The 12,773-nt window shown below is 47.7% G+C and overlaps 1 protein-coding gene across 1 annotated transcript; it reads left to right on the top strand.

Moving 5' to 3' along the window:
• Positions 1–1,492: 1,492 nt before the first annotated feature.
• On the top strand, positions 1,493–12,518 carry LOC138361788 (DDRGK domain-containing protein 1-like). Its single transcript, XM_069320918.1, has 4 exons — positions 1,493–1,601; positions 6,747–6,980; positions 9,648–9,758; positions 12,319–12,518. Exons 1-4 carry the CDS (start codon positions 1,493–1,495, stop codon positions 12,516–12,518), a joined length of 654 nt encoding a protein of 217 aa, XP_069177019.1.
• The last annotated feature ends 255 nt before the right edge of the window (positions 12,519–12,773 follow it).

Raw genomic sequence — 12,773 nt, 5'->3', positions numbered from 1 at the left:
GAAAATTGACATGATGGTCATCCTCTGATGCGCTGTCAGTCTAAGTGGAATGGAGAAAGATATGTGAACAGCGGCAGCAGGAGAAAGGAAAATGATGTTACTTTCCCCAACTATTAAATGATCTGGAGAGAGAGAGAGAGAGAGAGAGAGAGAGAGAGAGAGAGAGAGAGAGAGAGAGAGAGAGAGAGAGAGAGAGAGAGAGAGAGAGAGAGAGAGAGAGAGAGACAGAGACAGAGACAGAGACAGAGACAGAGCGAGAGATAGAGAGAGAGAGAGAGAGAGAGAGAGAGAGAGAGAGAGAGACAGAGACAGAGAGAGAGATAGAGAGAGACAGAGACAGAGACAGGGACAGGGACAGAGACAGAGACAGAGACAGAGAGAGATAGAGAGAGAGATCGAGAGAGAGATAGAGAGAGAGATCGAGAGAGAGATAGAGAGAGAAGAGAGAGACAGAGAGATAGAGAGTCGCGAACCGTAGCGAAACGCACTGGTAAGGGTTGCCCGGTATGGGAGCGGGTGGGGATGAGGGGTGGGAGTGATTGATTGATGGCTGACAGGTGTAGGTCTGTCGTAAGTATCTCGCGCCTCCTTACCGGAATCCACAGTGTATGGGGAGTCGTCGTGGGACGAACATCAACACTCTGAAGACAAATGACCCAAGGGAATGGCCAACTTCTGCAGGAGAGTGCTCTCTCACCCCTCACCACTTGCGACTTCCTGTAGGGGAGCTAATGGTTTGTCTAACCTCATAATGACCCAGAGCACTCTCTCCAGACGAAGGGGAAGCTCCATCCAACCCACACCCAAAACAACATAACAGATTGTGTTGCCTTCTCCTCACATCTACACACTAACTCACGATTAAGGCTACGCAAAAACACACATACATATTCTTTTACTCATTCCTCACTCTTCCTTCTATTTTCTTACTCTATCACATACTATACCACGTACTCTCACACTACTCCCATCTTTCCTGACTAGACACGCGCGCGCGGGGTGGGGGGCCGCACCTGCTCGCCCGCCACTCAAGTCCGCCACGCGCCAAACTTCCGGGAAATCCCCCAAAAACCCTATGTGACTAGACACCCGCGCTGCGACGACGACCTCGCGTGCCACCTGGCACCCAACAACATGACCTCCCCTCTTTCCTGACCACATACCCAAACACCGGACGCTCACACGCGTCCGAAACACCCCAAAAATTCCCCGAAAATCCACCAAAAACCTGTGCAACTACACACCTGCGCACCAGCTGTCGGATGGCACTCCAGGGAGTGCCACCTGACAGCTGGTGCGCGCGGTCGTAGTCGTATATTTCACTACTAATATTGTACCAGTTGATCATTTGGCCCTTAAAGAGGAAGGCTAATTTTCTGAGTGAGGCGGTAATTGTTGAGACGCACGTAGTGAGAGAATGGGGGAGGGGATGGCTGACCCCATGGACATTTAGAATCAAAGAATCCCTCTTCCCTCGCCCTGTGGTCCCCTCATGACGTCAGAAGCATCTGAGTGGACAGGAAATCATACAAATACCTGTTCTCTGATTGGTCAACTTGATGGGAAGGACGTAATCTCGGATCAGGCTAGTAAAGCTGAAGGTATGACTAGGGCCGTCACCACTAGGGCTACAGTCACAGTCAGAAGATATCACCAAGGACTAGTCATGTCTCCAAGTTGTCCAGCGTCAAGTTAACCAACGGTTGTACTTACAAAAGATAACTAAAGATGCATAATAGAAGTAGTTGTGAAGAATACACGTGTGCTCCACGTCCCCTCCTGAACACCCCTTGGCTTCCCTGGGGTGTTCCATGATCCATCCGGAACACCCTTGATCACTTGGGATGTTCCACGTCCCCTCCTAACCCCTCTAAGGGAGCCGGTCGGCCGAGCGGACAGCACACTGTACTTGTGACCCTGTGGTCCCGGGTTCGATCCTGGGCGCCGGCGAGAAACAATGGGCAGAGATTCTTTCACCCTATACCCCTGTTACCTAGCAGTAAAATAGGTACCTGGGTGTTAGCCAGCTGTCCTCCTGGGGGTGGAGGCCTGGTCGAGGACCGGGCCACGGGGACACTAAAGCCCCGAAATCATCTCAAGATAACCTCAAGATAACCCCCCACCGTGATCTCCCTGGTGGTGTTCCACGTCCTCTCCTGAACACCTTTGGCCTCCCTGGGGTGTTCCACGTCCCCTCCTGAACACTCTTGACCTTTTAAAAATTTTGCACCTATCTTCCAGAATATCCCTTCTCTGATCTTCCTCCTCCTGTGATCTTCCTCAGCATCGCACATCTCTCCTGAGCTCATCTGGCTTCTCTCATCACCTCTCTCTGGGAAAGTAATTTCCTGTCACCTGCAGCAGAATATTATAAGTCTTCCTGCTGATGTCTCGGAAAACCTAATTTAACTTTCGAACATTTTCAAATGTGCCAGAAAGCAGATCCATCTTAAAAAATTTACATTCAGTTTTCCTGCCAGTGAACACATGACACGTAATTTTCATTCCGTGTTCAGGGGTTAAATGTAACTTTTTCAGAGCAGGATAATGAATTAAAAAACAAACGTTCAACAAGTTCTATTTTGCCTTGCTTTCTTATTGAGAAAACGTTGCTTACTTGTCCAGTTTTAATTCACGAGAGTCTGATGAACATTTTACCAGTTCAACTTCTTTATGCCACTTATACAGCCGTGATTATGAGCACCCATTGTTACCTAGCAGTAAAATAGGTACCTGGGTGTTAGTCAGCTGTCACGGGCTGCTTCCTGGGGGTGGAGGCCTGGTCGAGGACCGGGCCGCGGGGACACTAAAAAAGCCTCGAAATCATCTCAAGATAACCTCAAGATAACCCATAGTTTTAAGGGAGATCACTCAACCTCCTAAGAGCACGGCGTCATTTTTCATACTTCCTCTAACGTGAATCGAGAACGTGTTACGTGTTACTCTAACGTGTAACGTGTATAGAGATGCGAGTTACACAATCCGTCATCTAACAAGTTTCGTGCTCGTCTCTCTATATGAGAGAATGTTTGTCTATTCAGGGTTGGAGGCGAAATGCTTGGGGCTAGTCTCACCCAACTCTGCATTGTGACTTTTGACTGTGTATCGAGTGCCATAGGGTGGATAGGGAAGGACTCCATGCACCTCCTTAAGAAGGATTGTTTCCTATTTCGAACCCCAGAGACCCCTATGGTGTCTGAAAGGGGGATTTGATTGTCCATAGAAAGCTTACTTCAGATTGTTCAGGTGCTACTGAGGTTGACTCTACGCCAGTAACATAGATATAATATTACTTGAGCATGTGTTGCTGACATAGAAAGAAAACGTGAGGGATAAATGAAGAAAGAACGAGAGGGAGGGAAGGAGAAAGAACGAAAAAAGGGAGGGTTGAGAGACCGGAAGGGAGAAATATGAAGAGATGATGAGTAGGCATGAGAACACAAATGGGAGAGAGAAGAAAACCGATTAGCGCGGGAAGGAAAGAAAGAAGGACAGACAGTGAGATGAGAGAACGGGAGGGAGAGAGAACGGGAGGGAGAGGTAACGGGTAGGAGAGGTAATGGGAGGGAGAGGGAACGGGAGGGGCAACGGGTAGGAGAGGTAATGGGAGGGAGAGGGAACGGGAGGGGCAACGGGTAGGAGAGGTAATGGGAGGGAGAGGGAACGGGAGGGAGAGGGAACGGGAGGGAGAGGGAACGGGAGGGAGAGGGAACGGAAGGGAGAGGGAACGGGAGAGGGAACAGGAGGGAGAGGGAACGGGAGGGAGAGAGAACGGGAGGGAGAGGGAACGGGAGGGAGAGGGAACGGGAGGGAGAGAGAACGGGAGGGAGAGGGAACGGGAGGGAGAGGGAACGGGAGGGAGAGGGAACGGGAGAGGGAACAGGAGGGAGAGGGAACGGGAGGGAGAGAGAACGGGAGGGAGAGGGAACGGGAGGGAGAGGGAACGGTAGGGAGAGGTAATATGTGTTAGAGCGAAAAGGAGATAGAGGGAACAGGAGGAAGTAGGAACGGAAAGAAGAGGAAAAAGGTAGGAGAGGAAATGGGAGGGAGAAGGAACAGAAGGGGAGAAGGAACGTGAGGGAAAGGGAACAGGAGGAAGAGGGAACGGGAGAGAGAGATCTCCCCACCTTCCACTGACCTGGGAGGTGGTAGTGTCACTGACCTGGGAGGTGGTAGTGTCACTGACCTGGGAGGTGGTAGTGTCACTGACCTGGGAGGTGGTAGTGTCACTGACCTGGGAGGTGGTAGTGTCACTGACCTGGGAGGTGGTAGTGTCACTGACCTGGGAGGTGGTAGTGTCACTGACCTGGGAGGTGGTAGTGTCACTGACCTGGGAGGTGGTAGTGTCACTGACCTGGAAGGTGGTAGTGTCACTGACCTGGGAGGTAGTAGTGTCACCGCCCTGGGAGGTGGTAATGTCACTGACCTTGGAGGTGGTAATGTCACTGACCTGGGATGGGGTAGTGTCATTGACCTGGAAGGAGGAAGTGTCATTATCCTGGGAGGTTGTAGTGTCTCCACCCTGGGAGGTGGTTGTGTCACTGATCTGGGAGGTGGGAGTATCACTAACCTGGGAGGTGGTAGTGTCACTGTCCTAGGAGGTGGTAGTGTCATTGACCTGGGAGGTGGGAGAGTTACTGACCTGGGAAGTGGAAGTGTCACTGACCTGGAGAGTGGGATTTTGGAGTGTCACTGACCTGGGAGATGGTAGTGTCACTGACTTGGGAGGTGGTAGTGTCACTGACTTGGGAGGTGGTAGTGTCACTGACCGGGGTTGTTGTAGTGTCACTGATCTGGGAGGTGGTAGTGTCACTTACCTGGGAGGTGGTAGTGTCACTTACCTGGGAGGTGGTAGTTTCACTGACCGGGGAGGTGGGAGTGTCACAGACCTGGTTGGTGGTAGTGTGACAGAGCTGGGAGATGGTTGTGTTATGATAATCTCCTTCAAGGGAGATTTGGCCTGCTCTTTCCTATCATCATATTACTTCAGTACATCTACAACATCTGGATACTACAAGCAAGTGTCGTACGTATTGAGTAAAATACGTTTCTGCCAAGCGCATACGTATCAAACACTCGCTCTCCACCTCCCCCCTCCACCTTCTTCGATCACCAAACCACCACTTCCAGCCCGCACACTTCTGATTGGTGAATCGACGTCTGCACCTCTGCACCTCTGCACTTCAGCGCCATCTACATAGCCGATGACTGAGCATGCACATCCATTGCATTTAGAATATCCTGTGCTCTCAAAGCTGATACAACCATATGATATACGCACTGTTTATTAGTGGATGTTTTCCGCCAGCGCTTTGTTCTCAGCACCTGTTACTTCATTTCTTTTCTTTATTCATTGTAGAGCAACGTCACCGCTATTTTATTTTATGATATTTTTTGACTTTATAATCTTGTTTGTTTGCACTGTACATAGCCAAGGGATTGTCTTTGTTCATATTTGTTTTCAAGTTAAATTAAAGTTTCATAGTTCATACTATTGGTTTTGCGTGTTTTCCCTTTATCACAGAAGGCAACAGCCAAGCAGTCAACTTTTTTTGTAAATGTGATTGGCATTGACACCAGCCATAAGGAGGACTGCCGAACAACTACACTTCTTTTTTACATCACATTTAATGGGGGCCTGTCCTAGGAGCCTCACTCAGGTACTGATACTAGATCATCAATTTGTGGTAAGCGTACTTGGCTTTGATACAGTTGCTTTTCAATATTTTCATAACGTTTAATATTTATATGGCGCTGTGTATTTTGTGCAATCCGAGGGTAACATATTGTGAGTGTTGGATAACTGTGGATTACGTGGTGATTGGAGGCCTCAGTCATTCTCTTAATTGGTCGTCCATTCCTCAGTGTTATTATTCGTGTATTCCACCTTTTTTGTCCCTAGGATATTTCTCAAATTCAGGGAGATCATCATTTTGGTACCCTGGTACTTTCATTTGTCTTCGGGCCACGCACTCTATCTTCTGCAATCCGACCAAAGGAGGATACAGAGGGCCATAGTTCCTCTAGCACGGACTACGCTGTTGAGTTGGGACCTCAACAGCAGTTCTCGTCACCAGTTGACACTCGCACCCCTACACGTCGGTCAGAGATGATGATATTTACTCAGGTAAGGAATTAGCATTCTTTTTTTCAGAGCACAAGGAACGCTAATTCTGTAAGTATCATATAATTAAGTAGGAAACCCCTTGCTTCTGTCCTATAGAGACAAGGCAAGTTATCCCTACATTCTTGGACTACCCTTTCACTTTTGAACCAATTAAAAGTTTCATTTGTTTTAGAAGCTATCGGTTTCATTTATTGAGTAGAATTTTCTTGCCCTTATTCTCTTATATTGAGTACCGGGTACAAGATTTCCTGCGATTTTGATTGACTAATCATTTAACTTCTAATATTAACGTTAATTGTTAACGATTAAATTTCCACAGGATAGTTACCAGTTGCCACGTCATCCTGTTACTGACACTTATAATATCACAGGTATATTCGTTGTACATTTATTTGCTATCTCAACATGTTTCGTCTCCCAGTATTTCGTAGTGATCCAGACAGTGAAGTAGGGAACTTAATTCGTGCCAGGAAAACAGAATTACAAACTCTTGCACACGAGTATCACCTAGATGTTCCCCATGTAGCCAACAAAAGTGACTTGTACAATATTATCCTGGCCCACCTCTTAGATGAAGGAATTATAGACTCTGATTCTCACGAAAACTATTCTATTGCAGATTGGCAAGCTCTGGCAGCTATGAAGTTAAAGCTAGAACTAGCGAAGGTAGAGCGTGAACGCCAAAAAGAAGCTCTACAACTTGCTAATGCCGAACGTGAACAACAAAAAGCTCTCCAGCTAAAGAATGAAGAGGTTGCCCTAAAGAAAGAAGAACAGGAACGCGAGGCGGCCCTACAACGAGAGCGTGAGAGGGAACAGCTAGAAGCAAGAAAACGTCACCTGGAGATGCAACGTGAGCACGATAAGAAGAAAGCTGAGAGTGTTCTAGAATATCGTCGACAAGAACTCGCCTTCGAAACTACACACCACACTTAGCGCCAACAAGCTACCGATAGTCTCCCAGTAAACTTCAATGTCTCCCATGCCAGTAAGTTAATGCCACCATTCGTTGAGACAGAGATAGATGTGCTTTTTACTACTTTTGAGGCCATAGCTCAAAAACTTAGCTGGGCTGAAGTTCAATGGTCTACCCTTCTCAGAGTGCACCTCACAGGTAGAGCTGCGATTACTCTCAGTACCTTAGCGTCTGAGAATAACTACCAGACCCTGAAGCAAGCAGTTTTAGACGCCTACCTTCTATCCACCGAAAGCTACAGACGAAAATTCCGTGATTATCTAAAGGCAAGTACCACCACGTTTTTAGAATTTGCCAATACTAAGAAAAGATATTTCATGAAATGGCTGGAAGCAGCACATGTCTCTAAATTTTCAGAACTCGTCAACCTCATTCTAGTTGAGGGATTCTTTAGACGTGCTTCCCCTTCCATCCGTTTATATTTAGCAGACAAAGAAGAAAACGACTACATCAGATGTGCGAAGTCGGCTGACACCCACAGCCTCATACACCGGCTAACACCAGACCCACCTTCCAGTAAGAAGTCTTGGTATAGTTATGACAAAGTGAGTACCGATCAGGCGATCTCTGAATTGTATTGTAAGTATTGCAAGCTCTATGGACATACCATAGATAAGTGTGGAAAAGCTCAATACAAAGGCTATAGTGAAACTCCAAAACCCAAACCGACTCCTAAGTCCGGTAAGCCTGTGATGAATGTTGGTGTTCCTGTTAATGATCTTTCTCTCTTTAGCAAACACCTGTTTCCTGGAACTGTCTCTACCAACAGTACAGATTCGGAGGGACGTTTCAAATTGAAGATCTTGAGGGACACAGCGGCTCTTCAGTCAATAATATTGAAATCGGCTGTGCTTAACATCACCTACACCGGGGAAACCGTCCTTATCACTGACCTCACAGCTACCACTCCGTATCCACTCGCCAGAGTCCACCTGGACTGTCCTTTTGTGACCGGTGAAGTCCAAGTCGCCATCAGGGAAAAGCCTTTTCCCATATCAGGGGTACAACTTCTCCTAGGCAACGACTTGGCCGAAGATCTGTAACCGTCCATCCTGATCATCATGGACAAACCCCAGGTATGTGACTCTGTAGTGGACAACCCCATCTTAAAGTATGTTCCAGCAGAGGTCCAAGAAAGTGATGAAGTCTCTCCTCCGGTTATGGTGACCACCCGTGCGCAAGCTGCACGCCCTCAACCAGCTGACTCTACTGCTACCGCTGTCCCTCAAGACCATCAGAATCTACCACCGATTCTTACTATGTTGGAGTTCCGTAAGTTACAGAGGGAGGATCCTTCATTAACACCATTATTTTTCCAGGCTGAGACTCAACCTGACAGTATCCCTGGGTTCTTCCTAGAAAATCAGTTGCTCTACCAAAGGTACAGACCCAGTAAGCTGACGGAGGATGACGATTGGGCTAATGTAGACCAACTAGCAGTTCCCACTAGCCTACAGCCCGATATTCTACACCTGGCCCATGGAGCGCTTTCTCACTATGGTTTTAATAAAACCTATCACGGAATTAGACAAGACTACTACTGGCCAGGTATGGTTAAAGATGTCAAAAGTTACGTACAACAGTGTCATATATGTCAGATGGTAGGAAAATCTAACATCCCGATTCCCAAGGCTCCTTTAATTCCTATCCCGGTGCCTGCGGAACCTTTCCACAGACTCATCATAGACTGTGTTGGTCTTTTACCCCGGACCAGTTCTGGCAACGCTTATATACTAACCATCCTGTGTCCAACCTCCAGATTCCCCATAGCAGTTCCTGTAAAGAACATTACGGCTGCTACGGTGGTGAAACAACTATTGAAGATCTTTACCCAATACGGATTTCCTCGGGAGATTCAAAGTGACTGTGGCACCAACTTCACCAGTGATCTCTTGAAGAAGACACTGGAAGAATTCAACATCACTCGGGTATTGTCCAGTCCCTATCATCCTGCTTCACAGGGTTCTCTTGAACGTAGTCACCAAACGATTAAATCACTCCTAAAGAAATTTTGCAATGAAACCATGAAAGACTGGAATAAACAACTTGACATCATCATGTGCATTTTCAGAAGTCTCCCAAATGAGTTTCTAGGAGTATTTCCTTATGAGATGCTCTACGGACGTAGGTGCTATACTCCTCTTAAAGCTTTTAAAGACTCTCTACGTAATGCCACCTTCAGTGACCCTCAGAATGTGCCCCAGTTTCTTCCAAACTTAAAGCACATTCTAGAGAGAGTACGTAAATTTGCTAATGACACTCTATTAAAAGCTCAAGATAGGATGAAGACTCATTTTGACCAACGCAGCAAAATCAGGAAATTTAAAACAGGAGACTTCGTGTTGGCATATTTTCCGATCCCTGGTTCACCATTGCAAAACAAATTTTCAGGACCTTACCGCATCAAGGAGTGCAGAAACAACCACAACTACGTTCTTGAGACTCCAGAGAGGCGGCGGAAGACCCAGTTGTGCCACGTCAATCTTCTAAAGGAGTATAAAGGTATTCCCCCCACTGTGCTAATATCACTCTCCACTTTCAAAGATCCATACCTCCACAGTGAGACCTTCCCTGCTTCTTCGGATAGCACTGACTCTGAGTCAGTGTCTTTCAACTCGGAAATCCTTAATGATCTTCCTAAAAATTTACAGGACTGTAATAGTGCTCCTCTGCTATGTTCTGATCCCATTCTCGCCTCTCCAGATATTACGAAGCCCTTCATCATCAATGTCGACGCCAGTGGTACCGGCATCGGGGGCTTCCTGATGCAACAACGAGGCGAGGAGGTTCTTCCTGTCAGCTACTACAGCTACAAGTTGAAGCCCCCATCAAAAGAACTATAGCACTATAGAAAAGGAACTCCTCTCCATCGTCCTGAATCTGCAACATTTCGAACCTTACCTACAGGGGAATCGGTCTATTACCATCTACTCAGACCATAATCCCCTGCGGTTCCTACAACAGGCCCAATTCAGCAATCAACGTCTTCTCCGCTTGGCTCTGTCCTTGCAGAATTTTAATCTGGAGATCTTCTACATCAAATGTTCGGACAACATCATAGCCGACGCCCTCTCCAGAATCTACGAGGTAGAGACAGCTACTCCTACCTCTACACCTGCTACTGAAGTAACTTAACCCATAAGAGCAGGCTTCGGGGGAGAGCTGTTACGATAATCTCCTTCAAGAGAGATTTGGCCTGCTCTTTCCTATCATCATGCTACTTCAGTACATCTACAACATCTAGATACTACAAGCAAGTGTCGTACGTATTGAGTAAAATACGTTTCTGCCAAGCACATACGTATCAGACACTCGTTCTCCACCTTCCCCCTCCACCTTCTTCGATCACCAAACTACCACTTCCAGCCCGCACGCTTCTGATTGGTGAATCGACATATACACCTCTGCTTTTCAGTGCCATCTACATAGCCGATGACTGAGCATGCACAGCCATTTAATTTAGAATATCCTGTGCTCTCAAAGCTGATACAACCATATGATATACGCACTGTTTATTAGTGGATGTTATCAGCCAGCGCTTTTTTCTCAGCACCATTTAATTCATTTCTTGTCTTTATTCATTGTAGAGTAACGTCACCATAATTTTATTTTATGTTATTTTTTGACTTTATAATCTTGTTTGTTTGCATTGTACATAGCCAAGGGATTGTCTTTGTTTATATTTGTTTTCAAGATAAATTAAAGTTTCATTATTCATAATATTTGTTTTGCTTGTTTTCCCTTACTTTACCACAGAAGGCAACAGCCAAGCAGTCAACATTTTTTTTTGGAAATGTGATTGGCATTGACACCCGTCATAAGGAGGACTGCCGAACAACTACACTTTTTTTCCATCACAGTTGTGTCACTGACCGGTGTGGTGGTAGTTTCGCTGAACTGGGAGGTGGTAGCGTCACTGACCAGGGAGGTGGGTGGGTCACTGATCAGGGAGGTGGTAGTGTCACTGACCAGGGAGGTGGTAGTGTCACTGACCAGGGAGGTGGTAGTGTCACTTACCTAGGAGGTGGTAGTATCACTGACCTGGGAGGTCGTAGTATCACTGACCTGGTAGTTGTTAGTGTCACTGGTTTGGGAGGTGGTAGTGTCACTGGTTTGGGAGGTGGTAGTGTCACTGACCTGGGAGGTGGTAGTGTCACTGACCTTGGAGGTGGTAGTGTCACTGACCTTGGAGGTGGTAGTGTCACTGACCTTGGAGGTGGTAGTGTCACTGACCTGGGAGGTGGGAGTGTCACTGACCTGGGAGGTGGGAGTGTCACTGACCTGGGAGGTCGTAGTGTCACTGACGGGGGAGATTGTAGTGTCACAGATCTGGGAGTTTGTAGTTTCACTGCCCTGGGAGGTGGGAGTGTCACTGTTTTGGGAGGTAGTAGTGTCACCGCCCAGGGAGGTGGGAGTGTCACTGAAATCGGAGGTGGGAGGGTCACTGACCTGGGAGATGGGAGTGTCACTGAAATCGGAGGTGGGAGTGTCACTGACCATGGAAGTGGGAGCGTCATATACCTGGGAGTTGGTAGTGTCACTGACCTATTAGGTGGGAGTGTCACTGACCTGGAAGGTCGAAGGTTAACTGACCTGAAAGGTGGAAATGTCACTAGCCTGGGAAGTGGTGTGTCACTGACCTGGGAGGTGGTAGTATCACTGACCTAGGAGGTGGGGGGTGTCACTGACCTGGGAGGTGGTAGTCTCACTAACCTGGGAGGTGGTAGTGTCACTAACCTGGGAGGTGGTAGTGTCACTGCCCTAGGAGGAGGTAGTGTCACTGACCTGGGAGGTGGTAGTGTTACTAACCTGGCAGGTGGTAGTGTCACTGACGTGGGAGGTGGTAGTGTAACTGACCTCTGAGGTGGGAGTATCACTGACCTGGCAGGGAGGAGTGTCACTGACTTGGAAGGTGGAAGAGTCACTGACCTGGGAGGTGGTAGTGTCACTGACCTGGGTGGTGGTAGTGTCACTGACCTGGGAAGTGTTAGTGTCACTATCCTAGTAAGTGGCAGTGTCCCTGTTTTGGGAGGTGGTAGTGTAACTGACCTCTGAGGTAGGAGTATCACTGACCTGGCAGGGAGGAGTGTCACTGACCTAGGAAGAGGTAGTGTTACTGACCTGGGAGGTGGTAGTCTCACTGACCTGGGAGGTGGTAGTCTCACTGACCTAGGAGGTGGCAGTGTCATTGACCTGAGATGTGGTTGTGTCAAAGACCTGGGAGATAGTAGTATCACTGACTGGGGATATGGTAGTGTCAACGACAAGGGAGGTAGTAGTGTCACAGCCCTTATAGAAGGTAATGTCACTGAACTTGGAAGTGGGAGTGTCATTGACCTAGGAGTTGGTAGTGTCACCGACCTGGGAGGTGGTAGGTTAACTGACTTGGGAGGTGGGAGTGTCACTGACCTATGAGATGAGAGTGTCACTGACCTGGGAGGTGGAAGTGTCACTGACCTGGGAGGTGGTAGGTTAACTGACCTGGGAGGTGGTAGTGTCACTGACCTGGTAGATGGTAGTGTCAATGACCTGGGAGGTGGTAGTGTCACTGAACATGGAGGTGGGAGTGAAACTGACCTGGGAGGTGGGAGTGTCACTGACCTGAGAGGTGGGAGTATCACTGAATTTGGAGGTGGTAGTGTGACAGACCTGGGAGATGGCAGAGTCACT

The sequence above is a fragment of the Procambarus clarkii genome, unplaced genomic scaffold, assembly GCF_040958095.1.
Source record: "Procambarus clarkii isolate CNS0578487 unplaced genomic scaffold, FALCON_Pclarkii_2.0 HiC_scaffold_765, whole genome shotgun sequence".
NCBI lineage: Eukaryota > Metazoa > Arthropoda > Malacostraca > Decapoda > Cambaridae > Procambarus > Procambarus clarkii.
The sequence above is the reverse complement of the archived record's forward strand: the minus strand, read 5'-3'. Positions and strand labels throughout refer to the sequence as shown.

Excerpts from the sequence above, each read along its gene's own strand:
- LOC138361788 (XM_069320918.1), top strand. The coding sequence starts at position 1,493 with ATGACGTCAGAAGCATCTGAGTGGACAGGAAATCATACAAATACCTGT. Across the intron at positions 6,981-9,647 it reads ACGTCACCTGGAGATGCAAC|ATCCATACCTCCACAGTGAG; the intron begins GTGAGCACGATA and ends CCACTTTCAAAG. Across the intron at positions 9,759-12,318 it reads TCCTAAAAATTTACAGGACT|ACCTGGGAGATAGTAGTATC; the intron begins GTAATAGTGCTC and ends GTTGTGTCAAAG.